Source organism: Sarcophilus harrisii, chromosome 2, assembly GCF_902635505.1.
Source record: "Sarcophilus harrisii chromosome 2, mSarHar1.11, whole genome shotgun sequence".
Classification (NCBI taxonomy): Eukaryota; Metazoa; Chordata; class Mammalia; order Dasyuromorphia; family Dasyuridae; genus Sarcophilus; species Sarcophilus harrisii.
The window spans coordinates 212,467,798-212,489,542 of record NC_045427.1 but is presented as its reverse complement, the minus strand read 5'-3'; the positions used below and the strand labels follow the sequence as shown (position 1 = coordinate 212,489,542).

Sequence of the window (21,745 nt, the reverse complement as noted above, 5' to 3'; positions counted from 1 at the left end):
CTTATTAAGTGCCTGCTATGAGTAGAGTATAGAATAAAATGTTGGTCATCCATCTGTTAAGTCATTCTGACAGAGCCAAGGCAGAGAATTCTGGAATCAGAGAGCTTTGGAGCCTCTAGTAATGGAAAGGGCTGATTTATCAAACTTCGTGTCCACGGCTCGCACTGCCCTTCTTCCCCCCTCCTCTCCCATTGAAACAATCAAATGAATGAAATCTGCTGTCCACAATTCCTCCTAGAGTTTGGCCACCCCTTTAGCTGGGGATAGCAGCTGGACTGACCATATATGCTGGAAGGCACGTGATACCACTAGGCAAGTCCAACTAACAATGACTGGGTACTGTGTGTGTGTGTGTGTGTGTGTGTGTGTGTGTGTGTAGGAAAGTGAGAGGGTGGGAGCTATTCTGCACTCCACTCGACTCCTTGTAACCATGAGTGGGACCCATGCACTGGGTAGAGCAAACTTGTCCATTCTCTCCTAATCAAGAGACCTGCTGCTGCAGCAATGTTAATATTTATCACTTTACAGCCTGCCACTGCCCTCTATCAAAGGTGCTGTATAATTTATAGCATGTTCATTATCAACCCACAGCAAAGTATAAAAAGGGAGGAAGATTAACTAACAGTTCGTCTCTCTGGGAAACAGAAGAGTAACATTTCATCCATTGGCCAGGCGGAAGCTCCAGAGGCAAAAGACTTTGAAAAGCAAACGTTATACCAAGATGAGGCTGCAGCCAAGCCTATTCCTCCTGGGGCTGTTTCTGGTGAAAGGTAAGTACCTCCTTGCTTTGGGTCGTTCTGGGTGGGATCCTGACCACAAAGGCTTGACTTTGCTCCCCTATTATACTTATCCCGTCTTGGTTGAGTGTGGAGTTTGGGAATAAAAAAATGTTCTTTGAAGAATTAAAAAATACTTGCGCGAGATAAAAAACAAATTTAGAAATCAGTAATCCCTGCCTCTTTGTGACCAGAGTGAGCCTCCAAAGGGAGGCTTGGAGTTGGATATATAACAAATCTGCGCAGGTGAGGGGCATGCAGGTAGGATGGGGATGAGGGTAGCTAGGAGAGCAGTGCTCTTGTCTTCTGTCTCTCATCTCAAAAATATGGGCAGACCAGCTGCCAGAACAGCACACTCGCTGGAGCTGCCCTTTCTCTTTGTCCTGGAATCTTGTGTCAAATCGTGATTGAAATAAATGGACCTTGCTGCACAGAGAATGTATGGGAACAAGATTTAATCTCTTTTGCTTTCTCTTTCTTCTCTCACTTTTCCTCATTGCTTTCCCGTTCTCCTTATTTCACTCAACTTTCTCTATACTCACATCTCTCTCCTAGCTGCTTCTTCATAGCCATTTGGGACAAATAGAGGATCAGGAACTTTTTTACATTTGTTCTGCCCTCTCTCTATTATCCTGAGTAAACTCGGGAGACGGTAAAATCTATGCTACTTCTACCGTCTTCTAGTCTTCTTATCAGCATTTCAGAGAGTTCTTTCAAGAAGAGAAATCTATAGGATAGTGGAAAGAATTCATTTATTTGAATCCAGGCTCTTTGATTTACTTCTTAGCTGTGTCACCAAAGGCAAGTCATCTCATCTTTCTGGGCCTCAGTTTACATCTCTAGTACTAATACTACTAGTAACTAACACTTATATAGCTCTTACTATGTGCCAGGCATTGTGCTAAGTTTTAAAATATCATCTCATTGGATCCTCACGACTCTGGAGGGTAGGTGCTGTTATTATCCCCATTTGTACAAATGAGGAAACTGAGACAAATCAAGTTTAAATGAACTTACCAAAGGTTATACAAATAGTGACTATTTGAAGCTGGATTTGAATTCATCTTTCTGATTCCAAGCCCGGTGCCCCATCCACTGTAGCCCTTAGTTTATAGTCAAATGATCTCTTCCAGCTCAAAATCCCATGAAGGGGCTAAAAAGATTAGGAAATAAACAGCTTTAAATGCCTAGAGGATTGCAGCTCAGACCTATCTAATCTAATCTTCCATTTTCAGTTTCTAATCAACAAGCATTATTTAATCATCTACTATATGTAACAGGAAGTTGGATCACCTGCTAGGGGTACAGCTGGGGCCTTGAAGAAAGGACAGATAGTATGGAACAGATGTTCTTAGGGGTGCAATAACTAAGTGCACTAAGTTCCTAGTGGAGGTCATGCAGCATGAGCGTGCAGTAGACCCCATCAGTAAATGATCTTTTCTACCAACAACTAACAGTTTGGGTGGAAAAGACACAGGCTGGGGGGTCACTCAGAGATGAGAACAAAAAAACCAAGGGGCAAATGATTTAAGGACAGAGCATAGTGCATTGGTGAAGTGGCTGATTACCAGTAAATGGAGATTATGAAGAGAAAATAGTGATGTCAGAATAGAAGTTACTGACTTGGAAGAGAGGAAAAAATCAAGGGACCAGAAGTCACACTGAGGAAAAAGAGCAGAAGAGCAGAGCTGTAACTAGACTGGAGGGAGATGGGATTTGTCCAAGGCTGCCTAATTTAGAGGACACTGACTTCAGTAGCAGGGAAATCACAGAACTCAGAAAAAATCTTTAGTTAAAATAGGAATAAGCAGATGGAAGGCTTGTGTTAGAAACCTGTCATGACCTCCTCAGCAGCAGACCCATGCCACTCTCTTACCCCACTCACAACAACTGAGGGTATGCTCAATGCTCCTTGAGCACTTGTCTTAAAAATGTTTTAGTTACACCTCTGAGAAGTGAGATGTGGGGAGAGATGGGAAGACAGAAGTCTGTGACCAGAGAAGGGAATTGCTGAATGTAATATCTTTTTTTTTTTTAATTAATTAATTTATTTATTTTATTTAATAGCCTTTTATTTACAGGTTATATGCATGGGGAACTTTACAGCATTAACAATTGCCAAACCTCTTGTTCCAATTTTTCGCCTCTTACCCCCCAACCCCTCCCCCAGATGGCAGGATGACCAGTAGATGTTAAATATATTAAAATATAAATTAGATACACAATAAGTATACATGACCAAACCGTTATTTTGCTGTACAAAAAGAATCAGACTCTGAAATATTGTACAATTAGCTTGTGAAGGAAATCCAAAATGCATGTGGGCATAAATATAGGGATTGGGAATTCAATGTAATGGTTTTTAGTCATCACCCAGAGTTCTTTGACTGGGTGTAGTTGGTTCACTTCATTACTGTTCCATTGGAAATGATTTGGTTGATCTCCTTGCTGAGGATGGCCAGGTCCATCAGAACTGGTCATCATATAGTATTGTTGTTGAAGTATATAATGATCTCCTGGTCCTGCTCATTTCACTCAGCATCAGTTCGTGTAAGTCTCTCCAGGCCTTTCTGAAATCATCCTGTTGGTCATTTCTTACCGAACAATAATTGAATGTAATATCTTAAAAATTGGTTTGGTCCAAGGTCTGACTGTCCCTATGGATAATCTGTATTTTTAAAAAATGTTATAATATAATTGGTTTCTGTAACTTCATCATATGATATAGATAATGTCTATACATCTAGATTGTGAAATCATGAAATGATGAGATTTAATAGCAACCTGTAGCAGGTAGAAAAGGCATTAAGACCAAAATCAGAAGCATAATTCTTGGTTATGTTACTTTGTGTAAATCATTTAATGTCTTTGAAGGTCAGTTTCCTCATCTGAAAAACAAAGATAATTTGTAAGAAACAAATGTTATAATTTACTTTCATGGTCTCTGATGCTTCAACTTGGTATGGTTGTGACCCTGGCCTCTCTCAGGTTCTAAGCAAGGTTATGACAACAGAGCCCGAACTCAGACAACTCCTAGTTTTCTAGTGAAACTATGGGAATATGGGACAGTGATACTTGTTTGTTATTGGAATTCCACATTAACTATAATTGAAGAGGTTTTTCATCAATAGGTTGGTCCCAGAGGGATAATTTGTGTTTTGTAATACCAAAGAATTATTGGAGTCTGAGTGAAGAAAGAGCCTCAGTAGCAAAAGTAGGAATTCTTTAAATATTGAAGAATAAATGAGATTCTACAATGCTTCATTATCCTAGAGTACCATATAACTAAAAGTTATATAATCTTTGCGCTATGCAGTTGGCTGAGTTGATTGGTGTGTGTGTGTAGTTGATTGGAAAGGGAGCTGAAAATTCCTGTTGGGTGACTAAATCAATGTTAATCTTGTAGTGACACGTAGAGAGAAGTTCAGGGGTAGATCAGTTTTTGGTCACAAGTCTTCTTAACATGTTGTAGTCCAGAAACAGAGATGAGGCAAAAAAGTTTGTCAAAGAAAATATGCATTGCAGCAGTCAAGGTTGTGAAAGAAGAGGTGAAAGATTGGGAGAATAAAAAGGATCCTATGATGAGAACTCATAATGCTTTCAAAAGGCTCCAAGAGCTACAACTCCAATGCAGACTAGAAAAGCTAAATCAAACTTTCTTTGTGATTCATCCTTAGTTCAAATACCACTTTATCTAGAAATCATTCTATTCCCCTCTTTTCCTAAGACAGAATAAATATATCCTTCTTCTGAACTCTTAAAGCACTTTGTTTTAACTCTTATGGTGCCAGTTATATTTTATTTTGTATCAGAATTATGCATTTACCACTCCTTCTTAGTAGATTTCAACTATTTGCTCTATCTCTGTTTTAGCCTCTTTATATCTCTGCCTCTCTGTCTCTGTCCATTTCTGTTTTTTTTTTTTCCTCTATCTCATATTAGTAAATAGTTTTCTTTGATACTGGTGTTTTCAAAAACAATTCAAGTATTTTTCTGATCTGAAAAAAATGTTTTTGATTTTCCAAATAGATTTAAGCCTCTGACTTTTTTGGATTTCTACTTTTATGCTTATTTAAAAGCTCCTAATTTTTAAGGCTTTTTAAAATTTCATATTCAGTTTATTAATAATTTTTTGCTTTTTGCTGATTTAAGTATTTGGAGACATATATTCCCCTAAGGAATAGTTTAGCTGCATCCCATAAATTTTGGTATGTTATATTACATTTTTCTTTAATGTAATTATTTATTACATTTATGATTTATTGTTGAACCTATTCATTATTTAGAATGAAATTATTTAAGCTCAATTTATGTCTAACACCTTTGCTAATATTTCCTTTATTGCTTATAATTTTTATGGTATTATGATTTGTTGTGATATATTTAATATTTCTATCTTTTCTATATTTATTTATTTAGATAAAGCATTTATTAAGAGCCTATCATGAGCCAGACACTGTAATAAGTTCTGGGAATATAAATATAAGCAAGCAAGACAATCCCTGCCCTCAACAAGTTTACATTATAATGGGGGATGACAACACATAAAGTAGGGTCAGCTGGCAGGAAAATGTATAGAAGGCATGGTTCCAGTAGGCTTAAGCTCTCTTAGCAGAGTCCCTAGTTGGAATGATTATCAGGAAGATGTTTATTATGATCTAACAGTGGTTCTCAAACCTTTGTTCTCAGTATCTTCATGTTGTTAAAAAACTATCGAGGATCTGTTCAAAGAGTTTTTGTTCACATGGGTTATATTTATAGCTATTTATTAGAAATAAAAAATAAATTTGAATTTGTAGACCCTCTGAAAGGGTTTCAGACACCCCAACAATTCTTTGAACTACACTTTGAGGACCACTCTAGGACATTTAATGGGTGCATATTCATACATGTGCACACACACACACACACACCCCTATTAAGTTAGTTTCAAGTGTTCTGCTCCACATGAAAAACTTAACTGAGATGAGTAGAGCATAGCCCCAATAGTTCTATTTTTCTCTTTCTTTCTTTTTTTCTTTCTTTCTTCTCTGCCATTTTGGAACTTTTTCACAAGATTTGTTATAGATGAAAACATTTCATTTCCTCTACCATAATAGAATAAGCTCTTTGAGAGCTGAGCTTCTCTTATTCATCATTGTATTCCCTATGAGGCTTTGTACACAAGTAGCACTATGTTCAATTTTCCTCAACTATGCTTTGGGATGTACCTTGGCACTGTCTTGAAAAAGTCTGTGCAAATTCTTTTTATGTCAAAAAAAATGTAGAACTTTTAGATAAAATATTTAGTTTTCTGACCCAACACCATGATTTTTTTTCTTGGCCAGGATATATAAACTACTTTCATTATAAGGTATTTCAAAGTTCATATGAATATGGCGCCATGTTAGATGATCCACCTTTTATGAATGTACTATAGGACCCTCTGCTTTTCCCTTGAGTGAAATTGGAGGTAACAGCTGATGGTCTAGGGATAATATTATATTCTAATATAGTCCTTGGCCCATAGAAGTCACTCAGTATTTAATCAGAAATTCTATTTGCATGAAGAACCAAAAGGGAAGAAATAGAGTATCTTCCCTGCTTTTCACTGTGTATATGACACATATATACACATATACATACACATAATGCATACTATATATATATAATATACATATAAAATGTACATATATATATATACACCCACATATATGTGTATATATAGTATTGGTACATACTCTAGTATATACTGTTACATATTTACTATTACAATTTGTGGGGTTTTATCCATGTAGCCTTTATGTTCAATTGCCATATGCCACTTTGTTCTATATGTTATTTGGTGGCGGGGTTTACTATGCACTTGTCAGATAAAAATCAAAATCAGTTACAGGTGATCAAATATAGTGATTAGGTGCAAATCATAACATGTACCCTTACCAACCTCATGAGATTATTGTAAGGAAGCACCTTGAAGAATACAAAACACTTTGCTACTTGTGTAAAGTTACTAATATCTTCTTCTCATACTTTTTTTTTTTTTTTTGCTGAGGCAATTGGGGTTAAGTGATTTGCCCAGGATCACATATCTTCTCATACTTTTGATAAAGTTTAGACAGAAATGGTCTGAGGACAGGTCCCTATCATGCTTTTATTGCTCTATATTTACTGTCCTGTATTTTATTTTACAACTGGATAAAATAGCTACTTTTTGTAATTGAATAAAAATGTTGGGATACAAGCTCATCTTCTATAAATTTTAAAAAAGAATTTTTGGGACTATTACAGTAGCAGGCAGGATAATGGGGAGAATTTTATTCCTCATTCTATTTTCTCCCACTATATTTTGAAATATATATCAAGTTGTGGGGGAAAAAACATAGATCTACTCTATTGAAAAAAAAATCTTCTAGAGAAATTAAATTTAAAAAGAGAGAGAGAATGCTTCAATAGAGTATATTTATTGAATTGCTATTATTATAATTTCATTCTCACATCTTTCAAAAGATGTCATATAGAAATAGTTCTGGGCCATGTTATTAACCTATTATTATTCATTTACATTTTATATTAATTTCATGTAGACTATCATGCAGGTAGATAAAACAATTACTTTTTGAAATTGAATTAAAGTATCGGATGTAAGCGCATGCTCTATAGGCTCATGGAAAGCATTGTCATTACAACTTCAGTAACATAGGATATGTAACTTATCCTGTTTTCTTTGGATTTTCATCTCTCCTTTTGGATCTCTATATTTTAAAAACTTTTTAATTCATGTAGATTATAAGTATGTGATTTGTTCACATCAAAATATTATTCTTAAATTTTAATGAATTAGTATGATGTTTGGAGATTATTGACAAGTGTGGTCTATGGCAATGGCTTAATTTACTGGTTGAATTTCCCAAGACTATTTCAACGTTGTATCTGTAAAATGAAAATTTGTTCCTTTTAAGTCCATAAATATAGTGAGCTTCTAATTTTAGCCACCAGTTCAGTTCCTGATAATATATTAAATTTTTACTGTCTGAAATGATGTTTTGGACAGTTTCTATCATATCTTTATATAATTTACATTCATCATAAAGTCTGGGCTCCATAAAGATGACCCTTCTACAATCTCGTGTCAATGACCTGGTTCTGAATTGCAATAACAAACTTTCCATTTTTATAAGCAAATCCTTATGACTCATCTATTTGTTCCACCTTTCTTTTATGACATTATTGGCTTAGTTCATAAAGATGTCCATTCTTGGACCTTAGCTGTTTCATAAACTCCATTCAAAGATAAACCACTTTAGGTTCCATTTGCAAATTATCATCATCATCATCATCATCATCACAACTTCTCCTCCTTTTCTCATTCTCATTTTTTTCCTTAGTTCAGATAAAAGCTCTCTTTGAACAAATCTTTATCCTGCCTTTTTTAAAATGGTTTCAACTAAAGTTCTTTATCTAGAGGACTTTCTCTTCCTCATGGGAAGAGTAAGTTCGGCTATAACTTTTCTAGTATAGAACCCAGATAATTTCTCTGCTAAAAATCTTTCCAAAAAGTTCGTCTAACTATTCAGTGATTGAGCTAAGGAAAATGCCTTTTGGGGTACAATTTCATAATAAAGAATGGACATTTCCTCTTCAGGAAATTCTTTGCCCTGGGCACCAACCTCTTTGGAACACAGAACATATTTAGCTTGCTAGTGTCCTCAAGTTTAAACCTACTTGGGGAGCCAAATGTCCCAATCTCCAGTATCTGCCTAGTTATGATAGTAGTAATAATAACAACAAATAATATTTATATGGCATCTGTTAAGTGCTTTCTATACACTTTTCTAATATTGTCTTTTCATTCTTCTTGATGTTCTATCACTACTTTATTCTTTATATGATGAAGCAGCTGCTGTAATTACTGTATGGTTCTTAAAAGCATGTAATTGTGCACATCCTTTTGTTTGTACAACTCAGTCTTTGATGCTTACAAGCTCTTAGAAGCCTTTTAATGGACTATTTATTCATTCAAATCCAAGTAGTAAATGTTGATGTTTTGCTCTAAAGAAGTTTTTAACTCCTATCTTCAATAACATTATTTCTAATATTATAATAATAGATAGATAGCATTTATATAGTGCTTTAAGGTTTGTTAAATGCCTTTATGATTATTATCTCATTTGATCCTCACAATAACCCTGGGAGATAAATGCTATTATTATCCTCGTTTTATTGATAAGGAAATTGAAGTGATTTTCCCAGGACTATACATCTAGTGTCTAAGTCTGGATTTGAACTGGGATGTTCCTGACTCCAAACCCTGTGCTTTATCTCCTGAACCATCTAACATCTTCAGTAGGATCCCAAAGCCCTCAATCTCCTACCATATTTCCAGATTCAAGACTCAAGTCATTTAATTAATCTATATTATTAACATTTTTTCTATCACTTTCCTAAGTCTAGACAATCAACCGAATAATAACTCAATTCCAGATATATAGTATTTACTGATTTCTAAAGCTAAGCACTAGATAATGAAGTTGACTATAGCACATTCTTGAGTCACTGGATCCTTCTTTCAATAATATATTTCAAAAGACTCCCAGTTGACACCATGATTCCTCCCTCCACCAGTAGAGATCCTAGTTCCTTAGAAAGCTGTCATCATTTTTCTTTAGCTATTAGACTTCTGGAGATGAGTTTCTCTGGCTTCAGAAATAGCTGATTATTGATCTCATCCAAGGGTCCTTTCTTAGTTTGCTCAGACTTTCAGGGACTAGACTCCACCTGTAAAATTTTCAGGAAACCAGGGTCATTTCCCTAGTTGAGTAAAGCATCCCTCCATCTCTGTCTGTCTCTGTCTCTCTCATTGCTGGTTATTCAGTCATTTCAGTCTTGCCTGACTCTTTTGTGACCCCATTTTGGAATTTTCTTGGCAAAAATACTGAATGGTTTGTGATTTCCTTCTTTAATGCATTTTACAGATGAGGAAACTGAGACAGAGAGGGTTAAGTGACTTGCTCAGGATCACACAGCTATTAAGTATCTGAGACTGAACTTGACCTCATGAAGATGAGTCTTCCTGATTCTAAGCCCAATGCTTTATCCACTGTACCACCTAAATGGCCCAATTTCATTGATGTCTTTTGTTTTTATAACACATTCATTTCCAGATAGAACTCTCTTCTATGCCCTACCCAGAAAGCCTTACCCTTACAAAACTTTTTTAAAAAATAATTACAATCACTTAGCAAAAACTAATTTCCGAATGTAAACTGCTTGCATTTTTGTTTTTCTTCCAGGGTTATTTATACCTTCTGAATCCAATTCTCCCTGAGCAACAAGAGAACTGCACTCATATATTGTATCTAAGATATACTGTAACCTATTGAACATGTATAGGATTGCTTGCCATCTGGGGGAGGGGATGGAGGGAAGGAGGGGAAAAATCGGAACAGAAGTGAGTGCAAGGGATAATGTTGTAAAAAATTACCCTGGCATGGGTTCTGCCAATAAAAAGTTATAAAAAAATACTAATTTCCATATTAACCATTTCTATAATACATTCTGCAGCCATAGTCCTGTAGCTCTTTAAAAAAAAAAAAAAGGAGAGAGATTTATTTTTTTTGGAATATCACTTTAGTAGAAGGAAACTTGATACCAATAAATATGATACAAAGCAGAATATGATAAGTGCAGAGAAGTCTAGACAAACTGCTAGGTGAAGTTTGGAGAAGGAAAAATTGTTTTTGCTTGTGCAAATCAATTGTTCATTGTGGTAGTGGGATTAAAATTGGGCCTTTTAGGAAGAGAAGATTTTTTTTAAAAAAAATGAGCATTTGGGAAAATGGGGAGTGCAAGTGGACCATTCCAACTACAAAGACAATGATACCAAAAGGAGAGACAGAGCAGGACATAATAGAGAGGTAGGTGTGGGGGTGGGAAATGTTGAAAAATACAGTTTAACTGCAACCTCTGGCTGCAGGGAGTAATGTAAGATAAAGCCGAAGGGCAGATAAGTCACTCTGGGGTGTTTCATAATAACACCCACTCCTGCCTGCCCCAGTTGCCTAGTTACTAACAATAAGCCTTGTGGAAATGCATGGGGCAAATGAGATTGAAACTCTTATCCTAATTCTTGTGGGGGCAGAGGATTGAACAATTCCTGCTCAGACTAGAGGATCTTGTCCAGGGAAAAGATGCAACAAATCTCTGGGAGGATGGAAGACTCTATTTCTAAGGCTCAGCTTTCTCATCTTTCCAATAAAGCTGTTTGTCCAGTTCTGTCTCTTTGCTTTTGGTATCATTGTTCCCATGCTTGGAATAGTCTACTTGCACTCCCCTCACCCCCCAATTTCCCAAACTTGCAAGATCCCTCTGACTTTATGAATATATGTCCTGGGTTATGAAGCCATCTTCTTCAGACCATGTTAAAGATGCTCACTCATCTAAGGTAGGGGTGTCCATCTTTTTGTAGAATGAAAAGCTACTTTTTATTCCTCCTAAACTTTGATATCACAGAGGATTGAAGGTGTAGGGAGCATAGGGGCAGTAAGGTCCCTGAGCAAGATGGGAAAGAGGATGCTACCAGTTTTCCAGAATGCCTTGCAATTTCCAGAATTCCAGCAAACCAAGGAACAAGAATAACGGAAGCAGTAGGGGCAATAAATGGGACTAGAAATAAATGATCTCTCAGGTAAAACTTGAGTCTGAATCTTACTTCTATTATTACTACTATTATTTAGTACTAACCATTACTATTATTTATTAGTTACTTCTATGTTACTTTGGACAAATCACTGAATTCATTTTTCTCATCTGTTAAATGAGTGGTTTAAGTAAGATCAGAGTTTCTTAACTAAGGTCAGAGGATCTATGGACTTGAATGAGAAAAAAGTCACATCTTTATTTTAACATTATTGTTTTGCTTTATAATACTGTGAATTTTATGCATTAATTTTTTTTTTTTCTGAGAAGGGTTTTATCAGATTAACAAAGGGTTCTGTGACACAAACAAAGTTAAGACCCCTGAGTTAAACAATCTCATGGTCATCCCTTCCAATCGGTCAATCATTCCATCATTAATCAATCAAAAAACATTTTGAAAAGTACTTGTTAGGTGCCAGGCACTAGATCCCATGATCCCATGAACCATGCCTTGGTTGAGTCACTCCAGCTTTATAAATCTCAGTTGTCTAATTTGTAAAATGTAGGTAATAAGACTTACTCTACCTACTTCATAGGGTATTAATAAGAATTAAAGGAAAGAATGGAAAACACTTTGTAATCTATAAGGAGTTACATAAATGCTTATTGATTATAGTATATAATATTATGTGCTATTATATTATTATATCATATCATTATATTATTTGGATTAGATTATCACTATTATCTGCAACTCCCTCTCTTTTATTTGGGCCTTTGATCTATGAGGTAAGCTCAGGACTTCTATGAGATAAGGATATTGCTAATTACCAGAGATAATGCAATCCCTTGGTAACCACTTCCAGAGAAACATTCAAGGTCTCAAGTATTTAAAAGACTATTCTCTGGCATGTTTAATCTTTGACATTTGTGATAGAAAAAAGTGATGAATAAAGTGAAGAATGCAGCTTCAGATCCACCATTTAGTGACTGTATAATAAACTGGAAACTATCTCTCTGTACATATGTTTACTCCTTTGGAATAAAAGAGTAGAAGTGATCTAACTGCTCTCTAAAGCTTTTTGCTGTGCTAATATTCTATTATTCTATGACATATGGTTCTACTAAAACTTCCAGGTTTTCCCAAGTCTCCTTAAAGGTAGAGCCTGAGGATAATACATAACTAAGAATTTTTGTGCACAGGATAGGTGCCACAAATCATTCCCTGGACCTATGAGCCAAATCAAGCCCTCAGTTAGGAATGCCATAGGAGAAAGGTAGACAAGGAAGGACCCAGAGGAGACTGGTTTGAGACTACTTCTTGGGAGGCCAGGGCAGCTATTGCACAGAGAAAAACAGAATGTTAGGGAAATAGCTCATCTCAACTGAAATCTCTCATCTTTCTATTCTGATTATGAGGAATTGTTTCTCTAAGCTAAAAGACTGTAAGAACTTTCTGCACTCTAAACTTGGTGTCCACTAAATTTAGCACCCATTGCCAAAGCCCCTTTCACTTTGTCCTAGTTCTGTCTCTGCCTGTGTCTTATTGAAACTTCTCATAAATCTCCTGGAGCAGTATTCTGATCACAGAAAATGGTCTGTCTTATGATAAAACTCTCCAAATTTTGGTAAGCTGGTCTTTTGAGGATTGACACATAGGGTGGATAGACCACTGGCCTAAAGTAGAAAGATTTGAGTTCAAATCTGCCCTTAGACACTTCCTTATATGTGTGAGCATATGTATGAGCAAGTCACTTAATTCTGCTTACTTCAGTTTTTTCAACTATAAAAATGGGGAAAATAATAGCATCTTCCTTCCAGGCTTGTTGTGAGGATCAAATGAGGTAATAATTGTAAAGTTTTTACACAGTGCCTGTCATGGAGTAATTGCTACATAAATATTAGCTATCATTATTAATTATTATTATTACTATTATTATTGTTACCAGGACCTGGAGTCTGGCAGGTCCTGGCAAAGCTTTGCATAGAATTGGAGAACCCAAAGTTATCTTCTCACTGCCATGAGGAATCATAAAAAGACTTCAATAGAGGGTTACTTAGATTACCCCCCACCTTTGTTGTTGTTTAGCTGTGTCCAGCTCTTTGTGACCCTATGGAGCACAGGATGCAAATACTATCCATGAGATTTTTTTGGTAAAAATACTGGAGTGGTTTGCTATTTCCTTCCCCAGTGGATTAAGGAAAACAGAGGTCAAGTAGCTCTCTTAAAGTCACACCGCTTGTAAGTGTCTGAGGGCCATATTTGAACTTGGGTCTTTTTTACTGTAAGTTCAGTGGTCTGTCCATGAATCACCTAGCTGCCTTCTATCCACCTCCCTTCTGCCTATCCTTAAAACATATATAGACACAAAAAAGATGTGGAGCCAAATTTCATTTGCTTCTTTCTATTGGGATATGGCAACTGTCTTAAGGCAAAAAGAAGCAATATTCCATTGATCATGATGTAAAGGCAAATTCATTGATCAAAGAGGCCTTATAATTCTGATAAGAAGAACACTGGACTGGGGATCAGATCTGGGTTCAATCTTTAGTTTTACTGCTTACCAATTATGTGCTTAATTAACACTATCACTAACCAGGGGTAATAATGATTTTCCTATTTCTCTCTTATGATTTTGCAAAGGAAATCCAGGATGACCCCAGCTCTCTAGACTTATAGATGAGGAGACTGAGGCTCAGTGAGGTTAGTGACTTGTCCAAGATCACATGGGAGTAAGGAGCAGAGCTGGGACTGGAACTTGGGTTCTCTGACTCCAAATGCTTGGGTTATTTTGATTTGTTCTGATTTTCCTCTGGGTCAGTTGAGTCCTGTAATTAGGAGATTTCCGGGATCCAGATTAGGTTGTTTGTCTAGAGTGTTTATTTCTTTGGCATAGGAAATTTATCCTATCAATTGGGGTACCTGCCTTGTAACTTAAAGTTTTAGAAAATTGTCTGGAGGCACTGAGGGATTCAGTGACTTGTTCAAAGTGATAGAAACAAGCTGTGTCAATAGCAAAACTTGAATCTGGCTCATCACTACACTGAGAATCCCTTAATTGGATCCCCATTATTTACAGTATGTCCACAAGGAGAGGGAGCTACACTTGTGCTTCTATGCTAGCAGGTTGAATAAACCTGAAGTTGGGTGTTGCCTTGACCTGTAAAAACTTGGCCTCTAGTCTCAGCTCTGTTATTCTGTTTCTGGGGGATACTGAGAAAGTCACTTCAGCCTTATTGTCCTTGATTTCACCATCTCTAAAATAAAGGCATAGAATTCCTTGGTCTTTACAATCTCTTCCAAACTTTAGCATCCAGTGAATCTCAAATAAAATGCTTTTGATGAAGCATAGGTTTCTGCCCCTTGCTAAAGAGATTTAAGATGGATTATAGCCAAAGATGTGAATGGCAGGAAACTCAATTTCTGGATCCCCTTTGCTGGCTTCCTGTTTTCACCTGTTATTATCTCTGTGCCCCACTTACGTGAGAGATGCTCTATTTCAGCATCTTTCCAGACCAGTTAGCCACCTTCCTATGTAATCCCCAAGTTTAGCATTCTAATCTTTTTTAAAGCTTGTAAAGACTTCAGAATGAATATCTCTCATTTTATAGCCATTGAGAGGATATTTCCTGTCTGTGATCAGTGCATTGATAGCAGAACCACGGTTTTAATATTTATTTAGCTCTAATCAAATAAATAGAGAGGTGACACCAGTCAGTCTAAGATTGAAACTTTTTTCACTTTTATTTCACAAATTGGGTTTACCTAACAAGTTGAGTTATCTGGTTTCCAAGCAAACAGTAAAGTAGAAGTGGGTAGGTAAGGACAAAACTGTTAGAGGAAAGCATGATGAGACTAGGAGAAGAAACAGAGGTTGACATTTTCATAGCCTCAGAATACTTTCATGCTCTGGAAACTATAGATCAGTACCAGCCTCTTTCTCATGCATTTCAAGGATAATTAATGAGCAAAGATATCTTCTGTAGACTTAATAAATGATATTTTGTACATGTGTGCATTTTTCCTCCCTTGAATGGACCTATGATTTCATTGGCATTGGGAAACTCTCAGGATGAAAAACCCTCTATTAATGCTGAAACTTGGAGTCTTAGATAGTTGCTTGGGTCAGAAAAGAATTAAGTGGCTTGCCTTTGGTTACACAGCTAGAATGAGTCAGAGGCCAAAAGTGTGTGCTGGTGGTCTTAGCTCCAATTCTTATAGATATCTACTAGGCTCTAAACACAACTCCAGGTGGAACCCTAACAAGATTTGTCCTAATGGTTACTACCACTATCTCTCTCTCAAAGACAAGAATGAGTTGACCATTGTGTATATTCATGCATTGGTTGTGTTGCTGTCCCCCTTTATCCATTGCGCCTCTCAAATCTATGCAGATGCTACAATCATCTTTCTGTATGTCCTCAATCAATGGATAATAATAGTTATCTACTAGAAGGAACAGTTACCCCAACTTTTTTTTTTTTTTTTTTTTTTTTTTTGATAAAAAGGGCTTCTTATACTGGAAATAATTGGACACCATGGTACTAATCCAGGTTTCTTATGTTATGCTATATTCTAGTGAGAGTCATAGTGTTTGCTATGCAACCGATAAACTAATCTCTGTTAATGTGCTAAGAGGTGATAAAGGATTAAATTGTACTTCTCAGGTAACACTTTGAATTGCCAGCAAGCACTTTTTGGAAACAATGCCTAACTACAAAGGTCTGAGTGTTGTTCATTCTGTTCAGTCATGCCTGACCCTTTCTGACCCCATTTTGGGGTTTTCTTGGCAAAAATCCTGGAGTGGTTTGGTGTATTTTTTTCTGTGGCTCATCTTACAAACACGGAACTGAAGTAAACAGGGTTAACTGACTTGATCAGACAGCAAGTAAGTGTTTGAGGCCAGATTAATTTACAAAGGTGAGTCCTTTTGATTCCAGACCTGGTACTCTTATCATTGTGCTGCTTAGCTGTCTTTACCAGAAGAGTAAATAACTTCAAACCAAAAGCAAGAGTAGATTAAAGATGATAGAAGATGAATGCAAAATTTGTGACTTCTGCCTTTCAAATCACTTTATATAGGTAACATTTTGCATGGAGAATAAAGAGAGAATAGTGTGATATAAAAAGTTGCAGCATGAATGAAGAGAAGAGGAGGTATAGGACAATATAAGCACTTCCCAACTTTTTGGAAGTATGGAATGAAGGAGAGAGGGTAGCTGGGATGACTTCAAGATTATAAATCTGGGTATCTGGAAGAATGGTGGGGCCCTTGACAGAAATAGGGATATTAGGTAAAAGAGCAGATTTGAGGGAAAGAATGAACTTTCTTTTGGAATGTGGAATTTGAGCAACCTAAGGAACATCGAATTGGAGATATTTAATAGGCAATTAGTGACATAGGACTCAAAAACTCTGATCAAGTACATTGGTTGGACATCCTGTGGTGAAATTATCACTGTAATTCTCCAGTTCTGAGTTTTTGTTCCAATATAAGGAAAAAGAAATCAAAATAATTAGAGCTTCCCCAAAGTGAACTGGACTGCCTTGGGAACTGGGGAGATCTCTGTCACTGAACATCCTTAAATGAAGGGTGAATGATTGTAAAAGTTAGAAATGGAAGTGATGTCATTTAATCCCATGATTTTATAAGGGCTTTAATCCCATGATTTTATAGGGGCCTAAAGGGGCTAGATGCCTTCCCTCTTAAGGTCATATGACTAGAAAATAATAAAGTTAGTAATCAAACTTGGGTCTTCTTGTAATGTTCTCTGGTTCGGTTTTCTTGGGGTCTCTGGAAGCAGCCTTCCTTTCAGTTCAGTAATCGCCACAAGAATAGTCAGGGGTTAAAGTCCAAATCCTTTATTACCTCTTTCAAAGTCTTGTCTCCTTTCTTGGGGCCTGGTTAGCTTTCTTATAGTCCAAATTCTTTATTATCTCCTTCCTGGGGCTGGGCAGCTTTCTGGAGAGCCTTTCAGACCAGCCTTATTCTCAGTGGAGAAATGCAGGTGCTGAGCCTGCCACCAGTGGCCTGACTGAAGATCGAATGAATGTCTATCTTTGGTTCCGAGAGCTTGAGCTCCTCTGCCTGTCTTCTCTGCCCTCTGAAAGCTTCTGCATCTCTGGCTCTGAATCAACCTGGTTGAGGTTCCTAGCTTATATGCTCTACACTGAGTATAAACCAATCATTATATCACTAGGAAACCATTATTTGTTGTAGGATTAAATCAATCATACTGAACCATGATAAACTAGATAACCATTGTCCCTATCAATTCCACTTGACTTAATACCTTGTTTCAAGTTCGGAGTTCTGGCCTGTAACATCTTCTGACTACAAATCCAGTGCTCTTCCAAAGATATCAAAGCTGCCTTACAGAATTATGGAATCTTCAAATATCAGATTTTGAAGAGTCCTCAGAAACTATATGATCCAATTTATACCTGAATAGAAATACCCCTTTCCTATTCACCTGTTCACATGGCATTTTAACCTCATTCGGGCAGATCTTTGGTATTTTTGAAACATGGCTATCAAAAATATGGTACTGTTTTGTCGCCATACTGTTACATATTTTTATATGTTACAGTTATATATTTTTTAAAAATCATAAACAATATCTCTAAATTTTTAGTCATTAAAAATCTTGAACTTTTTTGGAAATCTTTATTTTGTTCATATAATTAATAATTAGAGAAATTAGAGTTGTTCAAATAAAAATAACTCGGTGATTTCACCTCACACCCAGAAAAATGTCAAAGATGACAAAACTTAAGAATTATCTACTTTGAGGGCAGCTAGGTGGCGCAGTGGATAGAGCACCAGCCCTGAAGTCAGGAAGACCCAAGTTCAAATCTGTTCTTGGACACGTAACACTTCCTAGCTGTGTGACCCTGGGCAAGTCACTTAACCCCAATTGCCTCAGCAAAAAAGAAAGAAAGAAGAAAAAAGAATTATCTACTTTGAAGGAGTTGTCAAAATATAAATACTCTGATGCATTGGTGGTGAAGATGCTGTAAATTTATATAATAATTTTGGAAAGCAATTTAGAATTATGCAAATAAATGAACATTAAAATGTCTGTACCTTTTTATTCAGGGATTCCATTGCTATGCACATGCCTTTTTTGGATCCCCAGCACAGTGCCTGACACATGTTGTTGTTTAGTCGTTCAGTTATATCTGACTCTTCTTGACCTCATTTAGTGTTTTCTTGGTAAAGGTACTGGAGCAGTTTGCCATTTTCTTCTCTAGTTCATTTTACAGATGAGAAAGCTAAGGAAATAAGATTCAGTGACTTGCCCAAGATCACCCAGCTAATAAGTTTTTGAAGCCAGTTTTGAACTCAGGAAAATGAGTCTACCTCACTACAAGCCTGGCACTGGTATCCATTGTATCACTTAGCTGTCGGCTATGCTAAGAACTGCTTTACAATATAATAGCCCTTGTCTTCAAAGACCTACATTCTAATAGAGGAAGATAACACATAAAGGAGAGCTAGAAATAATGGGAGAGCAGCACTGTGTGGGGATGGCTCAGAAGTGGAAAAGAAGTCAGATTCTGGGCAAGATAAGATAAATGTTCATCTATGAAAGGATGCATCCCAGGTTGGAATCCAAGACTCCACTGAGGTTAGAGTAGAAGCAGCCTGGTATGGAGACAATGGGACTTTACATCTATTATCTCATTTGATCCTCTAGACAACCCTGTGAGGGAGGTGTTATATTAAATCCCATTTATAGATAAGAAAACTGATACATTGAAAAATTTCTTTTCATTGGTCACATAGCAAGTACTTGAGGCAATATCTGAGCTCAGGTCTTCCTGATCTCAGCACTTAGTCTACTAGATTTTTTCTCCTCCTGTATTGAAATTCTATCATGGAATAGTCACTTTTCCCTAAGGTTCTCATTATTTCTACCCCAATAGAATTGAGTCTAGATTAGTAGTTTTCCCTGTTGCTTCCAGTACTTTCTGAAGAATGAAATTTTTTAAAAATCAAGAATTCTTCACTTGCTCTGCTTTTGACAGAAAGTGAGCTCCAGCAGATATATAAATGTTTCAGGCCCCCCATTACTACTGTAGCACACTTTTGTGTTGGGTCTGTGGCCTTTTTAGTGGACTCATCATTCATTCCTTTCTGCCTTATGGCATATTACCACAAAATATCAGTTTTTTTTCTTCCTTTGTTAATTCTCAACCAAATGCTCTCTACCATATTTCCTTGCTTTATTTCTTACATTTTTTTGCTTGAGTATACATTCTTATGTTACGGTGCTATGTCACCATCACTTTTATCTAATCTTTTCTTTTTAAGTGAAGTATATCCTTCCAGAATTATATTCCAGTCACAATTTTGATCCTACCAAATTTCAAGTATTCCTATATGATCAAATTGGCTTTTAGTCTTAGAATCTCTACTTGACTATGTGCATTTCTGTATCTGAAGTCTTGGATTTTCTTGACTATCTTTTTGGAAATTGTTTTTTTTTTTTCACATTATCCATTTTCTATTGATATTTTTCTTTTCTTGTACCTGTTACTTTCTATGACACCCATACAAAGACAAATATTTTCCTTCCCTTCCTTTTTCATTTAGATTTTTCTTGATTAGATTCACAAGATGCCAGGCAAATACTTTTTTTTTTTTTTTTTTAATCAGCCCTTGTTAGGTGCAATCAGTGCCTGGCCAAGAACCTTCATATCTAAGACATGGTTCCAAAATCTAAATATCTTTTCCATACATCTACTTAACCAGTTGTTCAATTATCAGATATGATTCTCTTCTACCTCTCTATCATAAGATGTTGGGAATGATGGATACACTGTCCAAGCCCATCACAGATGAGAATCCCCCTTTTTTTCCTTCTTGGTGAATTTTTTTGGAAGCTTTTTTTCTCCATTTTTCAAGGAATACTTCATTTTATCTGATAATTTGAAGACAAAAGAGATATTTGTATTCTATTATTGTAGAGGACCAACTGTCCTTTGTCCATTCAGAGACGCTATTTATTACTGATGGAAATAAAGACATTATACACTCTCTATGAGTCACTGCAAAATTTCCCTTGTACTCAATGATTGTTAATAAGCAAAGTCTTTCATCCTCTGCCATTTTTGTTTGTAATTGGTGCCATGATAATTGATCTGTTTCCCATGCTGAGAACTCAGTTGCTAGGGACTCTAAAGTGGGGCTTTACTTATTTATGGTTAGTCATTATGCTTTGCTTCTCTATATCTAATTTGCTCAGCTTCCTTTGATTTCCTTGAGTTATATAGCTTATGACAGTGTAAGGTAGGATTTGAATGCAGATTTCTCTTAATTCTAGTTTTTAATCTGCTTGCTATTCTATAATACTCTCTCCCTGTGCCATCGCTATGATTCTGTGATTCTAAAGTCTTTCAAATCACTTGAGCATTGTCCTATACCATGGATTGAAAAACAACTTGACAAATACAAAATAGGGGAGGCAATGGCTAGAAGGGAGACTAGGTCTGATAGAGTAATCCCCCTAGGAGAAGCTGAGGCTGGTGGATAATTTGAGCTCAGAAACTCTGAGCTGAAATAAGTTAGGTCAATCTGGTGTCTACACTAAATCTAGTATCATTATAGTGAACTCTGAAAGCAGGGGGTCAACAGACTGCCTATGGAGGGTGCAAACTGTCACAGCTTGAAAATGAAGCAGGTCAAAGTTGCAGTGCTAAAAATAGGGAAACCCAATCTTTAAAAAAAAATAAAAAAGTTTCTATTCTCAGATAATCAGTGCCTGAGACTTTGAGCTGGGCCCTTTTATTTAAAATAATGCTCCAAGAAAGTATCTGAGTAGGTAGACTTGACAACTTTTAAACCCTAATATCTGAATTAAAAGTCAACATTTATCTATTTCTTTTAAAGTTTACAAAGAAATTTTTTCACAATAATTCTATGAAATAGGTGGTACAAGTGTTATTAATCCCCATTTGACAGGAACAAAATTAAAAATCTCAGAAAAAGGGCATAACTTCCATCTGCCTTTCTGTGCCATGATATAGGCTGTCCTTTCCATCAGAATGTACTTCTTTTTCACATTTACCTCCCAGAATCCTTAGCTCCTTTCAGAACTCAGCTCAAATTTTACCTTTTTAAAGAGGCTTTTCTTGATCTTCCTTACACCACTGCATTATAATTGCTTAGTAGGAATATAGTCATAATAAGCAATAGAGATTAGCATTTTTATAGCTCTTTAGAGTTTGCAAAACACTTTACAAATATCATCTTATTTTTACTCTCACAGTGGGAGGTAGGTGCTATTATTATCTTCACTTTTCAGATGAAGAAACTGAGGCAAACAGAGTTTAAATGACTTACTCA

General features: G+C 36.3%; 1 protein-coding gene across 1 annotated transcript in view; it reads left to right on the top strand.

Annotated features, from left to right (window-relative positions):
* Positions 1–368: 368 nt before the first annotated feature.
* Positions 369–21,745, top strand: part of PLB1 (phospholipase B1) — a 208,047-nt gene continuing 186,670 nt past the window's right edge. Inside the window, exon 1 of the mRNA XM_031951326.1 lies at positions 369–770. Coding sequence (XP_031807186.1) covers positions 722–770 — 49 coding nt within the window. The 5' untranslated portion in view covers positions 369–721. The remainder of the gene's footprint in view (positions 771–21,745) is intronic.